The sequence below is a fragment of the Haliaeetus albicilla genome, chromosome 9 (genome assembly GCF_947461875.1).
Source record: "Haliaeetus albicilla chromosome 9, bHalAlb1.1, whole genome shotgun sequence".
Classification (NCBI taxonomy): domain Eukaryota; kingdom Metazoa; phylum Chordata; class Aves; order Accipitriformes; family Accipitridae; genus Haliaeetus; species Haliaeetus albicilla.
The window spans coordinates 11,122,402-11,147,256 of NC_091491.1; the positions used below are offsets into that span (position 1 = coordinate 11,122,402).

Sequence of the window (24,855 nt, forward strand, 5' to 3'; positions counted from 1 at the left end):
AGTGTTGGGAACTGTTCACCCTTTAATGTAACAGCCAGTGACCTGGATTAGGACTGAGATGTTTAGGTCTCTCACCATGTCTCTAAGAGAACCTGCTGTGTAATCCCCATTGCTTAGATGAAAAACTAATGAAACAAACCCCTTTATCTCCTTAATTCCTGTGAATGTAGAGGTTGTGATCGTGTCCCACTTAAACTGAATTTCATGATGGTTTTTTAAGCATTTAAACCTTTTGATTATTTTCCATGGTAGTTATATTAGTTTAATTATTTTTATGGGTTTGAGTTTTGAAATCTATTTCACGCTGTAGATATTTGTTGTTTGCTTTTCCTTTTCTTTTTAAATCCTTGGTTTGTCAAACAATGCGGACATCCAAATGGGAAATTGTAGTGACTGCATCCTCCAGGAAATGGTACATTGACTGAAGCGGCTTCTCTGTGCCCACGCGTTCTTTACATTTCAGACTACTAATTATGTTTACAAAATGTCTCATTTTAGAAAAGCACTATGTGTGTACTAACCAGAGCCTGTCGGGAATAAATTGGCAAACAGGTCATAGACTGAAAAAGTCATCCAAACCCACCGGGCTTTTTGTTTTGAAGTCAGTCTACGTTTTTTTTCTTTTCTCCCTCCCGCCTGCCCCTTTGTGGCCACAAAGCTGAGTAGCTGGAGTCCAGGGCATTGAATGTCAGCATGTCAGGGAGGCTGGTTGATGAGTGTCTGTTTAGTCTCAGTGCAGGGCGAAATGCCATCATTAATTCATTACCCAGCTGCCTGTCAAATAAATTGGCAATTACGTCCACCGCAGAAGCTTGGAATTCAGTAAATAGCACGTTACCATCTCCGAGTCGTTGAGAGATGTAAAGGGAAAAATTAAGCAACACCGTGTTTGTTTCAGTAGCAGATGACAAGGGGCAGCACATTGGTGCTGTGATGTAGTGATGAAAAGCTTGGAAAGGGCTGGTAATGAGCTATGTGGATTGGAACGTGTTAAAAACCATCACTGACTTTCCACTTTGTCTTTGTGTTTTATTGCAGAGCTCAGCTCCTTCCAGCTTGGGAACAGGCTACTTTGTAAGTGTATCTCAACTTTAACACATGTGCCTCTGAACAGCATAGCATTACTCCTGAAACAAAAGTGCCTTATTATATGGAAACAAGAATAAACACCTAATCTCAGTCTGCCCAATAGGTTAACTTTTTCTATTTTTTCCTCCACAAATGCATTGTAAGTAATATTTCAGACATGGTGGTCAATGTTTTCCTGAACTAATCAGGTGTCATATTAATTACTACATAAATTCCAGCAGTCTTTAATTTACACAATTATAGCAAATAAAATGAACCATGGACTTGCCAGCTCTCTACTCTGAGATGGTAGGATCTTGTTTTCGCCTTGTACCAATTCTCATTGATTCAGAGACTTTAAAGAGTCCATTACGGCAGTCTTGTCTCATCTCCTGTGTGCCACAGTCCAGAGAACATGACACAGTGACTTCTACCTGTTGGTTAAAAGCCCCATGTCTCACAGATGATCTTGGAAAATGCAGCTGTAATTGCATTTATGCTAGGTGTACATTTTATGTCATGAGAAGAGGATCAGGTCCCAGCTGGTTTGATAATTGATCAGACTTTTTTTGTTATTTATTTGCATGCCCCTTTATTGATTTGACAGTCTATATTCATACCTTTCTATCTGTTTATTCCCACGTTCATCGACACACCTTTTACTTGCACAGATAAGTTTTGGAGTAAAAAATATTTTCCAGTCAACCCAATGAACTGTTTATTTTCCAAGATTTGTATTTAAATTGCTCATATCCTGTTTCACTTTAACTTTTGCTATATTCTCCAAGCATGTCTTTTCTGCCTTTTTAATATCTGTAGGAGAAATAGAGCATTATGTATATCCAAAAACAGGTGGGTAAAATGCAGTGAGACTTTTTCTATAGCGTTGCTCTATATAGTTAACAGTATAATCAAAGCCTGCTTCTATCTTTTCATCAGACTCTGGGGAAAACTATATAGTATTCGATTACATGAAGGAAAAACTTTGTTGCTCTCTTGTCAGATTCCCAAAGAGTAATTTTCTTTCCTTAGTACATGGTGAAATTCAGTCTTTTTTCATAGAGGTCTGTGATCCTATAAGAAAGTTATGGGATTAAACTGTGTATGTGTGACCTCACATGTAAAGTGTAAAATGCAAGCAAAAAAATTGCTTAATACCTGGAGAAATGCCATGTCCTGCTGGATTTACATTGGACTTCTGCACAAACTGAATGTTCGTACTTCTGCCAGTGGTAAGGTCTGAAAAGAGCATTATCGATTGAAAAAGTTTTGTGGTGTTTTTTCTAGTTATAACAAAGCTCAAATCAGTGTAAGGTAAGTTGTGAAACAGGATAAAACTGGTTTCCTTTTTTCAGCACTTCCCCCGTTTTGTGTCATATATATTTTTAAGAGGGAAAGGATAAAGGGAAAAATAATATCAACTGGCTCAATGTTTATTTTGCATTCAGACTAAAACTTGAATGTCTCTCCATAGTTCAGAGCGAATTGCTTGCCTTTAGGTGCTTAAAATTCAAATTGTATGAACATACACAGACATGCTCTGGAATGGGACAAATATAATATGGGATGGAAGTCTTTAACATGTATAAATAAGCCTTGTTCTCCTTATGGCGAGAGCTGAATATGCATGGTTTAAGAACAATGTTCAGCTTCATCTTTAGGAAGCAGAGGTAACAGAAGAAAAGCCATCTGCTGTTCTCTTGCACCATACTGTCTGTGGGTTGGTCCAGTGAAGTGAAAATCTGGAAGGTGTCAACATCTCCAGCAAAAAGCTTGAAAGTTTCCAGTTCTCCTGAGTTAGGGATTTAGTAACAAGACAAAGCTTGACATCTTCTAGTGCCAATGTATTGGCACTTTAAATCATACTAATTTGGATCTGTGTAGGTGTGGGAGACATCCCTTATTAGGTTCCATTAATATGGTATATTTAACTGCACTGTTTCTTATGTGTATGGTCATGGTAATAAGGTTTCTTTAACTTTCTTTTTCTTTCTTCATTAATAGCCGAGTAGATAGAAAATGCCCTTCAGTTTCTATCTTAAAGTCATTTTTACACTTACACAGTCTGGGATGAAATGTGGAGGGTTTTTCCTCCCTTTTCACTTTGGAAAATTGTTTTTAGGATTATCTTGCTTATTGTTTTAAAAAAGTCCATACCCTTATTAACTTACATGGGGCAAATAAAACCCAGATGTGCTTTGCGGTACCAGACAATGAGAAAAATGCTCCAGAATGATCCGATTAGCATGTGTTTCTGATAAATGTAATTATTGTATTATCAAAGTGCAAAAGAATATGCACTTGAATTGACTTCTTTTTTCCAAAGCTTTTAACTAGAAAAGACTGTAGGTTTTGTGTTTAGTGTTAACCCAGAACATGAAAACAAGGGTCATTGGTCTCAAATAAAACAAAAATAGGTTTTAGTTTAATAGATGATAATAAACCTTTTGCCTGTGGATCAATATGTGTTGTACTTTGGACTATGAAATATTACATACTGTAGCGCACCAAAGGAAACATAGGCAACCAGGTAAGTTAAAATGGACTAACGGTAGATTCACTGTCCAAGCACATCTGCTACAGAAAGCAGAAACACAGATGTCAGGTTTTATTCAGAAATAAATGAACACTGAGGTATGGATTAAGTAGCTTACATTTGCTGTTTAAATCCAAGTATTAATGGAATCTCTGTGTGTTTAGGCCATGTTACCTAGGATGTATGTAATGGAGATAATACTTGTCGGACTTGGAATCAACTTTAAGAACCATGCTTATGCCAGGCACTTGGGTTTGATGGGTGGTGGGTCATGTGTCTGCAGTGTTTGTGGATGCTGTGCATGCTACAGCAAAGCAAAAATTACTTTTGGATCCTTTTATTCTATACAGAGCCTCCTGAGGTTACTGGGTGTTTAAAGAAACATTTATAAACCTGACACTTCCCAGTAATACAAAATCATTTTTCTAATATCTGTATGATAGTTCCATCCTAGTAATTCATTATGCACTTCCAGTAGTAGTGGTGAAGGCTGAAATCCTACCTAGTTTTATGCTATAACTAGGTAAATTTCTGAATGGCAGTGTTGGAGACTGGATTCTTATGTTCTTGTTGCCTCTGTTAGTGCTTCTTGAAAAGCAGTAGGTAAAGGAAAAATGCACATGCTCTTGAGAGCCATTCATACTGCCTGCTTTGACGACCCACCTTTGCTATGAAGTCAATGGAAAGGGGTGAGAATCTCCATCAAGTTATTCAACCTAACACATACCTAAGCGGGATGATCAGAACTGCCATTGATTAAACAGAGTTTCTAATTAGGTGCCTTCAGCAAAGCTTGACACTGCAAATAACCACTAAATGTGTCTGAAAGTTGTTGAGGAGTTCTGAGAACCTCTACAAGGTTTTTTTTTTCAGTTAGGAACAACTTAATCTTCTGCTTCTTTCACAAGTACTAGTATGTTCTGTAGATTTGATGAAAAGCCATTTTCATCGTTGTTGGAATCTGTTTCACCTGTCTTGGCACTCCTTGTCAGAGTGGGTGCTTTCCTATCCTTTTTACATATTATTAAATCAATAGTCAGAAAAGAAGAGACAGAGGTAAAAAACATTCCAATTCTCCTGTAAGCCTTTTGTACTGGCCTGACTATTGTTTTCTATGGGATCAGTCCAGTCTATGACTGGTGCCTGTGAAAAAAGATTTGAACGTGCTGTTAATATTGGTGCACCCTACTTCCTGGAAAATCTCCCAGTTGTCTTCAATATTTTTTGCATTGCAAATTGTCACTGTCTCTCATCAAAGATAGATTATAAAGTAGGTTACATCTCATCGAGAAGTCAGATCAGATAACTGGAAAGTAGTTAGAATTTTAGTAAAAAACCCCACCTTTTTAGCTTTGAAAGAAAAGTTATTTGAATTTGAATTATGTGAGTTTTTAACATTGTCCAGTTGTCTATGATTTCAGGAGGTTGAGAGAGATGTTTTAGAATACGACTGGACTTTGAATAATAGTAAAAGCTTTTTCTCCTATCTGACTACAAGGCATAATTTTTGCTAGTTTTTTTTGCCTGTCTTGCACCCAGCCAAATTCACATTAAAGGAGGTAGTTCACTGGTTTGCGACACAAAACAGAGCAGAAATAAAAACCTAAATAACCAAGTATTTTATTTTTAAATGACAAACCAAATTCTCAAGATTGCCAGGTTCTTTGGCAATTGTACAGTTTCTCTGTTGATGACAACCTGTTTCCATTTCTTGCATTGGTCTGCTTCTGGAGTCTTTGTGGCAATATCTGAGGGTTTTCTGTTCCGTTCTTTTAATGCTTATTTTTGGCTAGCAGGTTTTTCTCCTCAAAAAGAGTGTTTGTGGATTTTTCAGAGCTGAACAGAATTTGATAATAAGCTGATGATGCAAATAATATGGGGAAGGGAGAAAGAAACTCCTGTGACACTTCTTTTCCAAACAATGCTCTTGCTCCACCTTAAAAAAAGGAAGAAAAATGAAAAATGTGATTTGCACATGGGCTGGTGACTCAGACAAACATAAATCGTGAGCATATTCCCAAAGGCTCTAGCTAATCAGTTGTGCTATCCAATTTGGCCCTGAGTGGGTTCAGTTCAGCAGATGTTTGCGTAGTTACAGCATGCCACTGGGACACTGTGTTGTGCAATGTTGCATTACATTACTCAGAGCTCTAAAAACTCATCCCAAAGAGAATAAGTGGAGCACCAGCAGTATTAGTATAGACATGATGGAAAACCAGTATTTGGCCTAGATAAGGCCAGCTATTTCACTATGCAATAGGACGGATTTTCACCTGAGACGTTACCTTACAGAAGAAATGTGGAATTACTTATACCAGCACATTCTCCGGGCTCATATTCTCAGATAGCCCTTAAAACCAGTAGATTTTCCTTCATTGCCTGGTCTATATGCAATGGCAGAGATCCTAAGTAGCCTATGTTTTATTCTTTGAGGTGGTCAAGTTTGTGATGTTGACTCTCTTCAGGTGGGCATGTTTTAAGAGATTCCATTCTAGCAGAGTACAGTAAGACCTGTTAGTTTCCACAGGAGAGAAACAGATTAGATCAAAAGTATCATTTCAAAGAGGCTTAATAAATTGAACCAGCTAATGTTACAGAAGGAATATAATGCTTTACTCCACATTGTGTACACAGTGATGTTGATAAATAAGGAGTTGTTGTGCTTTCAGGTAGGTTAAGTTGCTCAGTTATTGTGCTTGACTTTAGAAGCCAAACATGTAAATGTATTTTGCTTATGTAAAACTGCGTATCCATCTGAGATACTATAAGGTCTACAGAAGCACTACAGCAGTGGCACCACACTTGATAAACTGTTATGTCCCCTGTGAATACAGTTGAAAAGACAATCCTTGTTATCCTGTGTTTGGCACTATAAATCATTGTTAACAAATCCTAATTTGCTTAGTAGGGCAATGAATGATCTCCAATTTTCTCACTGTAATTAGTTTTACCAACTATTATTGTGAACGGTATATTGAAATCCATTTTAGCTCCACTTCAAAATCTCCATGTACCCATTCTTTGCAGAAGTGAAGCTGACAACAGAGGTTATGAATCTTCTGATAGTAAATTCAGATTCAAGAAAAGTGGACAAAATCCCCAGTAGAAATCTTTCTGTGGGTCATAATTACCTATTAGTATTTGCAGACCTCAGCGGAGCAGATTTGGTGTGGAGCAGCGAGACCTGGAAACCCTGGTGTTTCTTTACCTGAAATCTTTTAGGTGTTGTCTTTTGTTTTCCAGGAGCCATTGAAAATACAGTTTATTGTAACAGCTGCTGTAAGGGAGGCATCATCATTGCCAACTAAATACATTACGTGTAATAAAATCTACCCCAGGTCTATTAATTTTAGCATTTATAAACTGTAGTGCTGTTCCTAGGGAGAAATGAGACTCATTAAAGAGTTTGCTAACAATATGACCATCAAAGCAAGAAGAACAGCAAAAGCAGGCATATGTATATTTTCAGCATCCTACTAATCATGATGAGAATAGCTGAAGCAAAACAACTGTTTCTGGAGAACAAAACTGTGTATTTTTCTAGAGGTTAAGAAAAACTCACATTATTAATTCGATAATTGAGGAAAGTTTAGGCAAACAGAATAAATTACCTGGGCTGGAATTTGGTCAAGACAGGTCTTGACTCAGATTGTTTTGAACAGAGATGATGGTCTGAGTTATTTTTGCAGCCCTTCTGAATGGTATTTCTTCATACATTGTAGAACCCTGCCCTTAATGCATGCTCATGCTTTTTTAATAAAATGCTTTGAATTCAAAATACCGTTCTTCTTTGAATTGGGTGAAACTATATTGCCCAAATCTTAAACAAGGAAAAAAAGGCACAGCAGCAGTTTCTTATCCAACTAAGCAGAACTGAGATCAGATTTCAGAATTTCAGGTCTTTCAGGTTTGCCCCCTCATTGCTGAAACACAGATTTTCATCCTCTGTCTGAACAGTGCGATGATTAATTTCTTTAGGACAAACCCCAGATACATTTGGTGATTCCAGAGACGATGTCCCCAGGGAGTTATCACTTAGATTGAGCAGTGCTGAGCTAGAGTGCACTTCTTGGCTGTCTTGGGAGGCGTTTGCTCTCCTTCTTGCCCAAGCCCACTCCTGCTTCAGTTATTAGAATTGAGCAGTTCTGTGCTATCTGTGTAATACCTTTGGCTCAGTTTTGCCCTTTTGTGTGGTTCCTGTGGGTTTTTTTCTGGCATGGTGTTATATTTAGTGCTCTTGTGTTTCTTCACCAAATATTTTGAGCTTGTTAGTTAGTCCCTTTTCCTTCTGTTTCTATGTATAGTTCTCCACTTACCTTGCTGGAGCCATCTTTTTCCCAAGGATAACAAGTGTGATGGAGACGGTGTAAAGAAAGAAAGGAAGGGAAGAAGAAAGAAAGGGAGAAAGGAAGGAAATAAGAAATTTTATGTATTTGAAGGGGTGATATGAAAATCTCCATTATTTGCCAGAAGGGTCTTTAACATTTGTTAATGGCAGAAAAGAAGAGTGTTGCAAGTGGTTGGTAGATAGCTTCATTTACAGTTTAAAAACCTTGAGGCATACTCAGTACATATTTTTGATGGTATTTCAAGTGAACTTCCTTAATAATTTTTTTTCCAAATAAAATAAATTTAGAAAAATCAAGACATGATAATATATAAGCAAATTTTTAATTTTATAATTTCCTCTTCTGGAGATCGTAAGATTTGTATAAGTAGCAGAAAGACTTAAGATTTGCTGTCGGTCTAAATTCGGTCTCTAATGCCCCATGTTACATGTAGCTCATGTTTTGCTTATCAACTCTTGCAAAGCAAAAGAATTTTGTGTGTGTGTGTGTTCCTCCTATTTTTCTCCTTCTCTTTCCCATAACATGTGACTCAAATTGCAAATGTGAACCCGAATAATAAAGAATTGCTTCACTGATTGCTAAACATGCATTATGGTGCTTTTAAGCTCATTTCAGGTCATCGTACTGCAAATTAGTTTGATTGCAAGCAGTTAAGCTGTCATATACAAAGCCTTCATCTTCCAAGGGTCTCAGTTTCGTATCATTAAAAAAGAATGCTCAATAGCATTGAATGTATTTGTTGTATGTTTAATATTTGGGAGGAAAGATAGCGTTGGGTCTCTAGAGGAGATTCTGTATCATTTCATGAAAAGAGAAGGCACATGCAGTCTCTGAGTGCTTCATTCATAGTCCTTGTTTTGTGTCATATTTAAAGGTAGTTGACCATGTTCTGCATGAAACAAGAGCCAGTTTGCTCCTGTTACTGAAGTTTTGAACTTGGTGCAATTTTTTTGTAACCCAAGTAGGAAAAGCAACACTGAACTGTTTCCGACGCAGATTATCTGCTGCTGTTATTGTTTGTGGTGAGATTTTACTCAGAAGAATACAAAATTAACAGTCTCCTATGTGCATTTAAAATAAATGGAAAACCTTGCAAGATTTCTGCATTATGTAACTTGAGAATTTGTAGAATAACACACTTTTGTGCAAAAAGAAGGGATTATGGCAAAAAGCATTATGGTATAAAGGACTTAAAAAGATAAAATCTGATGAGTTCCCTGAAAAAAGGGTTTGTGGTGGTGATTGTTTGGGTCAACGCTGTGCTGGAGACACCAAAATATTGAGTGCTGTGCTGAGATTGCATGAAAGTTCATCTTGCTATCAAGCATGGGAGCTGTGTGCCATTCAGGTCTGCCTTGCAGAGATGAAATGCAGAGCTGCTGTGCAAACTTGCTGACCTTGGAAATCAGCAGTACTGTCATTTGACTGACTGATAGGATTACTCTGGGGAAAGATAGTGCAAAAGCCTCTAAGGAAATAGGAATATGCAATATGGATGGATTAACAATGAAGAGAAGCCATGTGATGGTATTATTTTGATGTGAGCTTCCATGGACTTTTCATTTTGGCATTTTCTGAAGAAATACTGTCTGTCCCTCACTGTCTCATATTTTGGAAGAATACATTTACTAATTTAGGCTACATCATATTGTTTAATGTTTTAAACGATAGATCTTTTTCTTCTTGCGAAACTTACAAGTAAAGAAATACTGGTATAGTTAGGTAGGGAAAACACTCCCTTAATACTGCAGGCCCTCAGTTCCAAAACTTGCCCAAAGTGTGACGTGTTCCTATGTGAATGATTAGTGTTATGGTGAATATTAGTATATTCTTCTTTTGAGTCACTTGGAGGGATAGTAAGATTGTACCTGAAGCAGAGAACACATCTCCTGATTGCAAGAATTAAGGTTGAATTTCACAGAAAAGAGTCCAATCCTCTTTCTCAGCCTTTTATGTCAGAACTCAAAATTGCTGTCTGATAAAATGTAGGACACCAGATTGAATTACTTCATTGAACCACTGCTGTCCCCTGTTAATGGTAATTGCACGGATATAGCGGTCTTTCTTGGCAACATCTCAGATATTTACCTCCCACTGTTTTTCAATTCAAACCTTTGATGAAAATATTCCCAGTACTTCTTTAAAGCAGACACCCAACTGTCTTTCTTGACAAAGGCAAGGTCTTTAAATCAGATCCTGACAATTTGTGACACAGCAGTCTATCTAAATCACCTTTTACCTATGTCTCTGTGTCATTTCCTGAAAAAAAAAGTGTCCATCAGAGGAAGGTTGCTGAAGGTTTGGTGCTCAGACAGAGTGTGTGTGTGTGTGGCAGCATGGAGCTGGAAGATTTGTGTGTTTGTTTCCGTGGAAGTAATTAGATGAAGGCTTGTAAAGTTGCAATGCATGCTGTAATGGTTCGTTATAAATATTTGGGGGTACTTTGTCCATACGAAAAACATTATTAGGTTATTGTTGTTGTCAGACCATTAGGAAGTGAAGTGAAGGTTTTTTGGTGGCTTTTCCTTTAGCAAAGGTAAATCTGTTAAAAAAAAAAAAAATTAGGGCAAATGTTTTGTTCTTTGCTGCACCTGAGGGTTAATGTGCATTCAGCTGAAGTAGCTTATTCACCTCCTGAAATCTCATCTTACTTGATGTTCTGAACTCTCCCTCCCACAGAGAGATGTGGATGCCACATCCACCATTTGCTCTAGCAAATGCTGCTGTTTCAAGCCATCTTGCATCGTGAGAGTAGTCCTTCGACTCATGCAATCAGATTAGTGCTGTTTTCATTACTGAGGAGTTTGCTGTCTAGCTTTGCTGCAAGATGGCGACCATTCACTGGTGCTAGAGGGTTTTCCAACAGATCTCTTTGCATTACTGAGTCTGCTTTTGGTACAAACTCAAGGCTGGCATATAATATCAGTGGAGTTGGCCATATTGTGTAGCATCACTGTAAAAAAATTTCTAGGAAAAATCAGTGAAAATCACTTGCTTGTGAATTAAGAGAAAGTAATTTGTATGAGTCTTTATTATGAATGTTTTAGCTGTTCATTTTATTCAGTGACCTGTATAACAGTGTTCTTCAGCATAGAGACAGTGCCTACCTGTGCATTTGCATAGTACATTGGGTAAATAGATTTCTAGCTATTATTGTAATAGAACTTGTTATTATTAATAGCATTGACTAATTGCTTCACCTTACCAGATGAAAAGAGATTGTTGTTAAATGGCAGAATAGACACCAGCTATAATAAAAGATCATGAGACAACTTCATTAGCAAAGTGTTAATCTTTGCCAAGGAGGATGTGTCTGTCAGAAGTGGTGATGAAAGATGAGCTTGGAGGGGAAAAAATGACTGTTCTACCCTGCGCAAGTTCATGTGCCAGTCTGGTTCAGAGAGTGAAGTTTATGTTTGGAGTGGCATCACTGTAGCACATGCTGGCACTTGTGCCATTTGGAAATGAAAGAAGCCTTTCAAATGAAGGGCTGGACTGTTGGGTATACCAGTGAATGCAAGAGGAATATGTTGCAGTTTCAAGGAAGCATTTCTGACGCCAAATGGAAGGGTTTTCATGGTGCACAGTTGAAAGAAAAGATGGAAAGAAAAGAAAGGGATTTAAGATTTTTAAAACACTTTAAAAAATTTCCTAGAAGAGATACTCTTGCAATTTCGAGTTCCCTCTGCTGTGATGAGAAATGGAGAAGGGAAGAGAACTGCTGCCTCTTCTCCTGCTTCCATGCTTACCTTTTGATTTCTCAGGTGGCTTCTGAAGATGGAAATAACTAAGTTCAGACAAACAGTTTAATGGCATTGCCACACTGATTGTATCCAGATTCCACTTTCTTTTCTTTGATGAAATACGACATTAAAGGTAATAATTGAAGTATTTGTACTACTAGTAGCAGCAGCCCCAGAAATGTTTCCAACTGCAGCCCGTTTCTGTAGACAAGTGCACACACACACAGAGGTTGGAGAACTGGCAGCACAGATGCTGGGAAAAGGAATGTGTTTTGGGGCTCTCCGAAAGGCTCTGATGCTAGGTAGTCCATCTGCAGAGAGATCACTTACACCTGGTGATAAGCCATGCTCCTCTTCTCTCTTCCTGCCTCCTCTGCAATATTAACATCTGGCTTGCAGGATTGTTTCCACCTTGAAGTGGCAGCTGTGTCAGAGGCAATGTGCTCTCACAGCAGAGAACGGAAGCACAAGCAAACCTGAACCCCATGCTGGCAAATCCATGCAGGCACCTTCTGAAAGCACTATGTCTTCTGCTATGTGCTTAGAGTTGCCAGCTTGGAAGAGGCAGCCGTGAAGCCTGGTATGCTGTTAAACACCACCGAGGACTTGTTTGCTCCCTCCCCATTCCCCCTTCCCCACTGAACACAAACTGTGAGAAGTCCAAGAATTGCTGCGGTGCCAACAAGAGCAAAATTACTTGCAGCTGGTGAATGCCACCTGCTCCTGCCGAACTTCAGCCAAAACAGTTTCCTCCCCAGAGTGCCCTGGAGTGGGGAATCCAAAAGCTGTTCAGAGCAGGGCGATATTTAATGTGGATGGGGAAGAGACATTGCAATTCTTGCTTGAGAGCAGAGTGTGTTACGTAGGGGGTCTCTAGTACTAATGGCTGTCTCTCCTTTCCCTTTCCAAGCTCCCTCAAATCACCCCTTTTGCATTCTTCCAGCATGTTGCTTATGAATATTAATTCAGCCCTCTCTCCCTTTATATGCCATCCTTTTTGCCCATCCAAGCTAATGCAAATTTAATGTTGTTTAAAAAAAAAAAAAAAAGTCCTGCAAATGATCGCAAGAGCAGAGCATCTTCCTTGAAGGCTCTCTGATGTATTAATTCAATGACATCTGGTGACATTGTATTTTCTTCAGTGGTAGAAGCACTCCTTGACCCTGAGAAAGGAAAAGAAACACCCTTCCTTGTGATTCCCACTGTGTTTCTTAATAGCCTTCCTCATTCATCCCTAGCGTCATTTGTTTGCCCAGTGTTTCCCAGTAGTTTGTACATTATTTTATGGTTTGGGTTTACCAAGTAAATTTTGCATGCTTAAATTACCTGTGGTATAGAAACAGTAAATAAAAGGACAACATCATTATGAATTCATAGCAAGAGGCCACTTAGCAGCCCTCTGATCACCATATTCTTTCTTACAGAGTACTTCATCGGTTCAAAGGGCTTTGTTCTGATTGAATCGGTAGAAGTTTTGTTGTATTTACCTAGAAGACCATCACTGTCCAATTGTCTACATTTATTTAAAGGAAGGATTTGAGGAACATTGTTGTTGAGTTGACCTGCTAACAGTTTTATCAAGTTTGTGCTTGGCTTTAGGCACAGGGAGCTCAGTGAGATGTCTTACACAACATGCACTTTCTTAGGTACCTTTCAGAGTCAAAGCCTGTTTATTAATTTTGTTGGTTGTATCATCATTAGTCATTGCTTCTAGCTTTCATTTTTACAGTTGAGTTCCCAATGTTTCTTTCTTCTTTCCTCTGCTTTGCTGTCATTGTCTGATTTTCATTAACCTGCTATGAATTTGCCCTTCCTTCATTTCTTGACTCAGTCATAAAGTCCTTTTTCTTGCCTATCTGCAGTACATGCCTGGAGTGATAATAACTAAGTCCTCTTTATTATTTCTTGAAAATACCATCTAGGATGTTTATCTGAAGGTAAGTTTGCTGCAACTTGTTTAAAATGATAAAGCAAGCTTCAGACAGCATCTGAGATAGCTATGATACTCATGCTGTCATACGCATGTCTTACTTGCATATATAATTTCAGATATGAAACTAATCATATTATTCTTTTGCTATTGGTAGCCTTGTTTCCTAAAACTTCTCCAGGTCCTCTCTAGGGACCTTCATGAATGGAGTCCTCCACCTGACGTTAATGATGAATATGTATGTGAACAGTTGAAACACGGGGTTTTTTGAGAAGTGGTAATCCCTAGAAATTCCACTGACAACCTATTCTGTTTCTTCCGTCTTTTTCTTCCTCATTCTGCATTGCCAGGAAATTTGTTGTTTCTGATATAGGATACCCCTTTGGAGGAACTTCTCATTTCCTTTCTATGGATACCCCAGAGGAATATGAAATGCTTGTTCCCTATAAAAGGATGATTGTGCTGCCTAAAAGCGTATAGAAAGGCAGCATGGCAAAAATAGGTCGCAACCATTATCTAGAGGTCATTGCATCAAAAATCCCTTTTGCAGTTTTCACTTGAAAAACAGCTTCCCTGACTCAGGTCTGTTTCTCTCCTGTGTTTCTGTGTTCATGCTTTCCACAATGCTTAGGGCCTAAATAGGGATGTGTTTTCCCCTTCTTTCTTTTTTCAATTTTTCTGTCAGCTGACTGTGTTCATATAGCTAGAGAGCAGTAAAGTATTTCAACTATTGACTGCTGCATCTAAAGTAGATTAAATTAGTGTTTATTTAACTTTTTACTGCTGACTTACAAAATTACTTTTAGTCTGGTTTGGATATATAACTTTTTCTATTAATTTATTGCCGTGCTCTGGTTTGATTGCTTTTTTGCAGTGGTATCAAATTGTATGCTACTTTATTATTTTCTCCAAGATGCGCTCTTGATTAAGTCTATGTTGGATATTTATACCACCAAGAGGGATACTACTTAGAAATTCAGTTCCTTAATAAATACCTGTTTTTCAAGCTCATACTTCTCTGAATTAAGGTGACTTCATTTAACTTTAGTTAATAACACTTTGTTTCATGAAGCTTTTGCATATACATTGGAAGAAAATATTTTCCTGCATCATGAATCACGCATATGGCATAGTTGATACAAGATCAAAGGGGAGATGATTTGGGGATGATGTGCAAAGCATATTGGTTTAAATTTCTATATAGTACCAGAATGATTTCTATTTTGGTACTATGGCAGGATCTCAGTAAGAGGCTAAGAGTTCTTTTCATTAGTTTCTATATATGTACATTAACAGTCCTTGTCTCAAAAAGCTCCTAACTGAAGTTAACTTTGAAGTTTGTGATTAAAAAAAAAAAATAAACCACTGGAGAGGAAAGGCTATCACACAAAAATAATACGTTTAAATGACCAAGTGATCTTAAAAATTAGAAGCCAGTTCCCAGTTGCTGTCCGTAGCCGTTAGTCAATGTGTTTACGGATATGAAAAGGCACGGGATTAAAAAGAAAAACTGCACAAGTCTAGTGCCGGAGTTTCAAGATTTGTGTTAACCAGTCTATTTCCATTGGCTTCACCAGAGCTGTGCCAGGTTAGTCCAACTGATGACCTGGTCTATCTTATTTAGCAAGTAATAATGCAGTCACTAGATGTGTAGGGACTGACATACTTCACAAATCATATTTTTCTGTGTAACTTCCTGGGAAAGTACTTATTTTTGGTTGGTTTTGGTGGTCTATTCTTTGCTTGTTTTGCTCTAGGAGTTTATACACAGCAAAACCAGTGTTTTCATGTGCTCTTAAATTTGTTTCTTAGCTTAGCCCATTACAGTTGGCCTTTCTTTACACCAAAAAGTGATCCAAATAATTGTAATTCTTTTTGAGACACACTGTTTTTTGAACTGGTCCTATTTCCTAGGTGCTAATTTTTTGAAAGAAATAATGATATATTACTATAAAGTCTTGAGCACGCATGTGAATCTTGTGGACGTGTCCTTTAGCCGTGTCAGCCGTAGCTGCTCTTGCCATCTGAAATCTCATGCCTATACCATGAGTGCTCCTGCATCTTCTTCATCAGTCAGCATTGAACAGATTTAACCACAACTCTAGTATTTTGCTTTTTTAAACTAATGTAATTGATTTTGTCTGTGGTGGATGAAGGTGCACTCACATGATCCCTTCTGCTGGCTGCACTGTACATGTGGTAACTTCCGACGGGGGAGCAATAACAACCAGTAGGGAGTGTGCAATGTCTTCAGCTGGAGCAGCTGTTTATAAAGTTAACATCTGTCCTGGCCTCAGTCTCATGATTGTCAGTGTTTTCATATTGACGAATTGAGCATTTGTATAGTTTATGTAAAAACATTCAATTTTAATGGCTTTTCTTTTGCTTTTTTCACTTCTTATGTCCTTTTGAAGGAAAAGAAAAGCACTTGTACGTAGATTTTTTTTTTCCCCCAAACACCTAGATATGTTCTCTGCTGATGGAAAGGGCTTGTTGCTTAGTGATAAAAGCAGTGTTTCTCACATCAGTTTAAATTTCACTCTTCTTTCTTCACAGCCTCATCTCAACAAAGCATAGGTTCGAGTTTAAACACATGCTTACATTTTATTCAGGAGAGCGTGTAAGCGCACATGCATAACTGAAGTCAATGGGATTTAAGTGTGTGCTTCACTTTAAAGCATGTGCTTCACTTCTTTCCTGAATACAGGGGGTTTAATCTAAGTGGTTTAGAAATTACAGTGGCCTTGGACATATTGGTTCTTTTATCCATCTGGAAAAAGGGCTACTGTGAAATTTAGTAAGTACTGTTCACACTTTGAAACTTTTGTGTAAAACGCATTTGTTTCTTTCATACTCATCTTCCTTGCAGTATGTTTATTTTACACATAAAAGCACGATATGAAGATGGTTAGAATTTGTTACTGTGCATTAGAGTGGGCTGGTGTTGAGACTGATCGGTGTGGGTAGGCGTTCACACTATGGCTACGCGCAGCTCTTCTGTCTAAAGAGTAACGGCACCCAGGACTGCAATATTTAATCACTGCGACTGGCACTGGAGTGTTTCCAGTGGCCACTTGTAAGCACTTAACTCACCCAGGGTACCGACATCTTTCCACATGTTGTGTTAGAATTAACAACTCAAAGGCAACTTGAAGAGCAGTCACTCATATCTGTCTGTCTGGATGTCTGTGTTACTTGTATATCTGTTTATGCATATAATTTTCTTTCAGTTGTTGAACTGCAGCTCAGCAGCTGGGCCCTACTGTTCTGAAAATCTTTGAGAACTAATTAGGCTCTCCTCAGAGTATGGCTCATCCAGCCAGGCTGAATAAACAAATGTCACCGTTTGTATTAGGAAATCTCTACAAATGACTGATCCCTGTCATGGGGTAACATTAATCTTTTTAGTATAGATTTTCAATAGTTAACCATCTGGCTCCATGCAGTTTTCCAGAAAACATTCACTACCGGGGCCAGAGGAAAGAAGAAGGTGGGATTAATAACCTGGATACATCATATGAAGCATTAATCTTCAGGGTTGGCCATTTGTTTTTATCAAAACCACTCCCTTAAGATAATATTTCACAGCACGTGGTACTTGCATGGACTTCTTTCAAAATGAGAAAATGTTTTCAGTATCTGCCATGATCTGCAGTTTGCAAATTTAGTGTGGATGGTAAAGACTGGAAGAATTCTACATTCTCTTCTGATTTATATTGCATTTACAGTCCTGGCCTGTTTAGTGGAAATGTCTGATCTTTGGAATATTTGTTGTTAAAGCTTTTCATTCAAAATAACGCTTCTATTTGAGAATCTAAAATTACCTAAGTAAACATTAATAATTAATATACAGGCTGGTACAGGCAGCGCTGTATTCATCTGGTGGATGAATTTCATCAACTGAGCTGTAAAGATAAGTCCAACGTCTTGGTCTAGGTTAAATGATCTCAATCCGGCTAAGTGTTTAGGCACCTGCTTGACTTTAATCACCGGTTGTTCCACAGATTTCATTGGTCCTAAGTGCTTTGTTGAAATCCAGCCATATGACTTAGGTCCTGCCTGAGGTCCCTGACTTGCAAGCTGTGGCAAATTAAAGGCGAAAAACAGCTGAAGAGGTTATGGCCCTCAAGCTGTCCGTCCTGCCCTTACGATGGAGATTACCTCCTCTGCAAGGCAGATGAATGAATGGCTTCTAAAGCATATTAAGTTAAACTCAAATTGGAGACATAATACTCCAAGCTGAAAACTTGAGCACTCCAGAAGCTGCTTCATGAGCCATTCAGTTGTGTCTGCTGTGGCGGGATGACAACTGCCATCAGGGGAATGGAGTAGATGGTGCAGGGGATGGTAACTACTTTGGCTGTCTGATTTTAATCTATCACTGCATGCAAATCAGAGCTCTTAGTCCCTTTCTTGACAGCCTGGCTCATGAAGCTTACTGGTGTTTGCAAAGCTGGCTGGCTCATACACTGCTACCTGACCTCCCTTTAGTGCTGTCCAATGCTCGCCTGGCTTTATCACTTGCCCAGTACAAGAGAAGCAATTTAGACTGTAATCTCCTTGAGAGGAGGGACTACATCTTCCAAGTCTTTGGGTGCAGCATATTGTGAACACTATCAGAACAGAACTAATAATTTTCCTAATCTGCATGTGACACTAGTACACTTGAGTAATGTACAGCACTCTATACATAAACCATGTTTATACCTTCTCACCCAATCATGTCTGTTGCAGTATTTCCAAATAAATGGTGGGTTTCTTACTGATTCTTCCTGATAGAGAGTGATTTGTAATAATCTTGTCATGCCAAACTCATAATAATACTAAATGAAGACATTTGTTGAAGGAAGTGATTGTAAATTACATGCAAATTCAAGCCTTGCTGGCATTAATCAATACTGAAACACAACTTTTGCATTCCTGATATAATACTGCTGAATCTAATCCTGTGGATTTTACATTCCCATGTGAATTAAGCATTTATTTTGATTTAAAACTTTTTTTTTTTCTACTGGAAAAGGAAAATGCCTTTTTAGTTTAGTATTTATACAGTCTTGGAAGACGTGTACTTTCATACACAAACCTGGTAACTTTTGTGCAGTCAATTAATCTGTATTACTTAAATTGGTTTGTGTTCCTGTCTGGTTGTGAATTTAAAGTGGTCAACCCATCTGACAGAAAGACATTTTATTTTGTGTTGAACAGACTGAAGTGAGTTGGCAGTTATTTAATCACAATCATCTGAACATTTTTTGCCAAATGAGCTTCATTATTGTACGTGGTCATGCCTGTTTCTTTTCGTAACCAGTTACAGACTATGGCTTTGTGGTATTGGTCAGCCACTGAATTATATTCTCAGCAGCTATCCTACCTTGCATTCTTCTGGAGGGTCACGTGTGTATGAGACGTTGCTTAAAATATAGCCACAACAACAGAAAGCAAGTGGATAAGAAATCAGTCTTACACCACGTTGCAAGCAGGCTTGTTCACTTTAGTGGGACTATGCGGGATACATTACGTTAGGGATGTAAGTAAAGCTCTGCATAGACTCTCTAGAAAACATTATTTGACCTCAGAAACAATGCAGTGTTTTCATTCTATGGCAGTGTTTGACTGAGAACCATCTCATGGTGATTACAATATGCATTTATTTTCATTACAGGAGCCCTGTACTCCCTAATTAAGACTGAAGCACCAGTACTCTACTCAGAGTATGTAGAATATTAGACCCAATGGGAATGGATGGAATCAGAGTATTCTGTTATATAATTAATTTTTTTCTAGATTTGGTGGAATGAGAGCTCAAAGTAAACCATCAAACACATTTCAAGGTTTTGGGTTTTTTTTAATCAGGCATTTCAATACTAATGTATTTTGGTTCAGCAATATCAGTACTGCATACTTAGCAGCACAGTTGTAATGATACTTTCCTACATATTTCCATTAAAAATAGAGTTGCTTCCATATCTTCTGATGAGTTTTCCACTTAATCTTTCCACTAGTATCATCCACCCATTTTTTGTTGAATGTAGAAACTGCAGTTGATTGGTTTTGATAACCACTAACACGTTCTGCCAGTGATTTCTTCCACTCATTGTAGTTATGCAAGAAGATTAATCGTACTTGATTTTATTTTAAAAAATTAGGCATCAATAATACAAAAGCTGACACTTTGGGGAATTTACTCTACTGGATTATTTGTGTCACAGACAGTTTTTTTATTTAAGCAATTGATTCAGAGTGAATGCAGAGAATGTCAACTGTTTATTCACAGCCATGTGCATATAGACTGGTGTATGTGTTTTCTAGGAATAGCACTACTATGGCAAATTTTTCTTTTAAACTCTAGTGTTTGAAATATTTAAGAGGCTACTGTACTTCAGTCCTACAGATCTCTTTATTTTAGGCCTGATTTAAAGCATACTGAAGTCAATGGACATTCTTTGTTTGATCTTGGTACATATAATTCTCAGTGACTGGAAGTTAATAGACCAGATCATCTTCTGTGATATATGTAGTTGATACTTATGTGTCTGCATGAATGTGCGTCTGTGCACACGCTTACATAAAATCTTGAATACTGTCATAGGTTGTTGTACTATGGCGTTCCTCATCTTTGAATCCAATTTATGTGGGAACTGCTAGCTTAGTGTAAAATGGACAACAGTGGAAACAGCAGACGTGTCTTTCTCAATTCAATTATTTTCAGCAACTAGAGTTCAGTGGTCAATCCATTTAGAACTGCAGGGCAATGCTGCTGTTGGCAACTTGCAGCATCTTTGTTGCTGGGTATATTAACTCTGGTAAAAGAGAGGGTAAAGGGTCTGATGTAAAAGTCACTGATTTCAGTAGGCTTTGGGTCAGAACCTAAATACAGTTCTTATCTGCTAGATTGTTCAGCCAGTACCTTTTACAAGTATATTTGTGTGTTTCTCGCTATATCACTTTTACATTAATTGTCTGAGGGAAGCAATATTTTCCGTAAGAAAATTGTTAAAGAAATAGGGTCTGATTTTCTGTTTCTTTAACACCGACATCAGGGTGGTGTAACTCCTTTGAAATCAATGCAGTTACACCAGAATAAAACTGGTGTTAATGGAGTGCAGAAATTGATGTTAATGGAGTGGAGAAGTCTGAGAACTTCTTTATATCAGACTCAATTGACTGTAATTTCGATCACCTTCCTTGAACTGGAATTAGTAAACACTGAAATAGATAGAACTGCAGTGGAGTAAAAGTAGCATAATGGCATGGAGAATACATCCCTTATCACTCGAAGTGACTACTACAGAACCATTCTAACTTGAATTTCCTTAGTGGAAATTATTCTTTAATCGATCCATTTGACTTGAATAGTTTCAGAAATCTAGCCAGCATTTCAGTCACAGCTCAGATTCTGTGTTTTATGGAACAGGTTTTTGCCTTGAGAGGATCTTCTCCAAATGTATCATTGTTGTAACTCAGCTTCCTTCAGATGAAGTAGGTGGAGTGTATTTGGCATTCTGATGAAAGCCAGAAAAACAGAGTCTGTAAGTTTTAATAGATCTTCCACACTGTTACATGCAGTAACAGTTTTTCTTTTAAAATAAAGCTGAATGGTTGCATTAGAGATCAGATAGTGAGATTCAAAACATGCATAAGCACAAATGAAGGCAATTTGCTTTCCAAGGTCTTCAATGCTTTGTATTTAGATGTTTGCAATTACGCATTTGCCTGTGACAACTATAAAACATTAGACTCTGTAAGGAAGTTCTTGTTTTTCACTGCCTCGCTGTATGCTGGTATAGTGCCATGTGGTTGCACAAGGTCAAAGTCATGCAGTATAGATAAACAAGAGTGAAATCTACTATCTTTAGGAGAGACTACAAGTCATGAGTAGTATATTTTTGTCCTCTCCATCTCTTCTATCACTATGTGCAGAAAAAATGACTCTAAAGTACAGCAGCATCTAGAACATCTTGTCATAGGAGTACACTGAATTATTAGTGTATATAGCGTGCTGTGCCTCCAGCTGCCACAAGAACAGACATGGATTATGTCAAAACTTCTGTGCATGCTGCTGATGTATATATACCTTGTTGGTCCTTTTGCATTGTTGGTACATACTCAAATTACATTGACCCATCAGCTGATCTAGGGGAAGTTTGGCTAGTGTGGAGGTGCCTTGAATCCAGAGGCTGCAACATCTTTTAACATCACTCCTTCCTGCTTACATTGCAGTATTTTTACCAGACCTGTGCTAGAAATTTACCGAATGATAATCTGGAATTTTGCAAACTTGGACTTCCTCTTTGGACTGTGAAGTTTGTTGTTGGTTGATACCCACATTTCAGCAAAGTACAGCAGAATGATGCTGGGATTGCAATCAGAGTGCTGAATGTCTTTTCTGTTGACTTGTGTTGTAATTTTCAACATAAAAACTTTCTGTGTATGAGAATAGACTTTAAAATTGTCTGAGATTAAATATCCTCATATTCACAGAGCAATGTGAGCCATCATTTGAGATTCTGAAATTGTGGTGGGGAGACGTAGGGACGGGGACACACTTGTTGAGGGGAATAGATGTTAATGATCCAAATGTCATTGCCATCCAGACTTAATACATTGTTTTGAGCAATGACTGTAGAATACATAACATCTAAATGTCTCAGAAGATTATATTGAATAGTTTAACAGATGAAAGCTGTGATCTGTGATTGGATTCTTATTTTTAAATAAGTGACTACACCTGAAGAATTGCTTCTGGAGAGGAGTGAGGTGATGGCTGGCTATTTTATTCGATTTCTGCTGGTATCTTAGTACCAGCCACTGAAATAGAAGCCAAATGAAACATTAGGGACTCTGCAAGTATGACTCATGATCCTAGCACTGCAGTGAAGTTTAAAGCTAATGAAAAGAAAATACTGAGCCACTGGCTTGAAAAAAGAGGCAGAAATTTTTATGATATCCAGTAGTCTAAAGGCTTCATCTTTACTGTATTCAACCAGAAGCATGAAGGAGTGGATTTTTTTTTAATTTTTATTTTTTTTCCTCTTGACATAAATCAATTCTCAGTGTTGCCTTGGGCATATCCGTTGTGGGGCTTCAATTTCAGTGATTCAAGACCTATGGATAAGAAAAGAGATAAAAATGTCTCCCAAGGTCTATACTAAAGCAAATTGCTGTATGCAAAGCAGAGATAGACATGGGACCAAATACAAGGTAGGTGTCATCAGCACTTAACAGGTAAAAGCTGTGGCTGACTTTGATAGGAGTTTTCTGTGACTGAAGTTTCCCCTCTTAAAAAGGGTAGCAAAAAAGCTGACCATGTGTTTCCATACTAGGCTTGTGGATGACATAGTGATTTTTAAGCAAGGTATTTGTACCTCGAAGCAAAACTGAGTTTCACTCCATGGCTATAAACTCCGGCAGTTGCTCCCTTACAAGGGAGCACTCCAGCACCTATTGTTAACTATGCACAGTACATCATAGTTTATTTGTTTTAGTATAGGTTGTGGTGAATGGTTGTATATCTTTTGTAGGTTGCTAGGATATACAGAATCTTTTTACTAAACACGTACAGCAAATAAAATCACATAAGTGCTGCATAATGGATTGTGGGGTCAACATCTTCCTCCTTCTTCGTTTTGTAGCTTATTTCAGCCTCTGAGAAATGTGAACAATTATGCAGGTGTAGTCTCCACCAAAAGTAAGAAAGATTAAATTTGCTATTTGTAGCACTATAAAGCAAATACAGAATTCAATAATGTGTATTTTCATTATCCTAATGGAAGATTTCAGTATGTTAAATGTGTTCAGATGTCCTTGGCAAAATTGGGGTCAGTCATGTGAAATGGAGACAAAATGTGTTTCATCATCTTGTGGTTATTATACTACAAGGATTTCATTGTAAAGTGCAACAAGTAATTGCAGCCACGTTTCTGATCCTATTGACTGCTTTATCTAATGGAAATTATTTCTTTCTTGATTATTTAAAATGAACCTTTTACCATTGTCGTGTAAGAAAGTTGTAAGGTTTTTTTTAAAAAATACATTACAGCAGCACTATTAACAACAACAGCAATAAATTAGGAGTGTGCACTTCTCAAATGGATTTTATCCGAAGATCTAAAGGTGCTTTAGGAAAAAAATCACAAACTTCTTGTGTGTGGAAGGCAAATGGAGGAGATGATTAGTATAAAACTGAAAAACTGTTATTCTTGCTAGGCCTGATTGAAAACTGCAGAAGTCAATAGTAAAACATTCATTAGTGTAACTAGCTTTGGCTCAGCTATGCTATCCCCAGGTCTGCCTAGGTTGGTGCGGTTGTTTGTGTTTCTTCAGTGGCTGTGGGATTAGGTTGTGAAGTGGACTCATCTGCCTGGAGAGGCCCAGTGCAGTGGTCACCCTCTGCCTGAGTGCTTTGAGAGATGTGCAGGACTTGCTGTGTCCTGTATTTGAAAGAGGTTCACTGCTGCCAAGGTTTGTTTTGCAGGAATCAGACTGATTTCCCCGTGGAGCTCTGCAGGAGTTTGGTGACCTGGTTGTTCAGTTCAGGACCTACATTTGAACTCAGTGCTATCATGCAGTAGACCAGGGATGAGGGTCCTCTTTCAGTAACTATTACATCATCATCTTCCATTGCTTTTTATGTCCCAAGAAACACTCACTCTGTCATGCTTTTTCTTTCCCTCATTCACATATGGACACACACATGCACACACTCATACATGTACACACGCTTTCCATGCTGATAGTCCTAGGCTACTAACAGAAGTGCAGGTACATTAAGTGCTTTAATTCATTACAAGATAGCCACAGAAAAATGGGGCAACTGTAAAACCTGAAAGGTAGTGGGGACCCAGAATTCTGCCTCATCTCAGATCACAGTCTCTCCGAGTTCATGTAGGACATACCTCTGAGCGATTATTTTTTTTCAGGTGGTGTCAGAGTGACAAAACAAATTTTCACATGACACTGGAATATGTTGTTTGCCGTCTGAGGTCTGGGCTGTCAGTTCCTCCTGTTTTTCACAATTCAAGATGCTCTTTATAGCTACCAATTTGCGGATTTAGGATGCACTGTAAAAATGTTACTTATGGGATATTTGCCTGGCAGCAAACATGCATTGCTGTGTGCTTCAATTCACTGCAAATCTAACGTTCAAGTATATCAGTTGAAAATTTCTCAGGTTGTCTTTGCCAGGCTTTTCTTTTGCAACCAATAAAACATTCCTCACTTGTTTTGCAT

The 24,855-nt window shown here is 38.1% G+C and overlaps 1 protein-coding gene across 6 annotated transcripts in view; it reads left to right on the forward strand.

Moving 5' to 3' along the window:
* AUTS2 (activator of transcription and developmental regulator AUTS2) overlaps positions 1–24,855 on the forward strand; it is an 802,029-nt gene that overhangs the window by 369,100 nt on the left and 408,074 nt on the right. For all 6 annotated transcript variants that reach the window (XM_069791497.1, XM_069791496.1, XM_069791499.1 and 3 more), the window contains one exon: positions 1,039–1,074. In XM_069791497.1, coding sequence (XP_069647598.1) covers positions 1,039–1,074 — 36 coding nt within the window. The remainder of the gene's footprint in view (positions 1–1,038; positions 1,075–24,855) is intronic.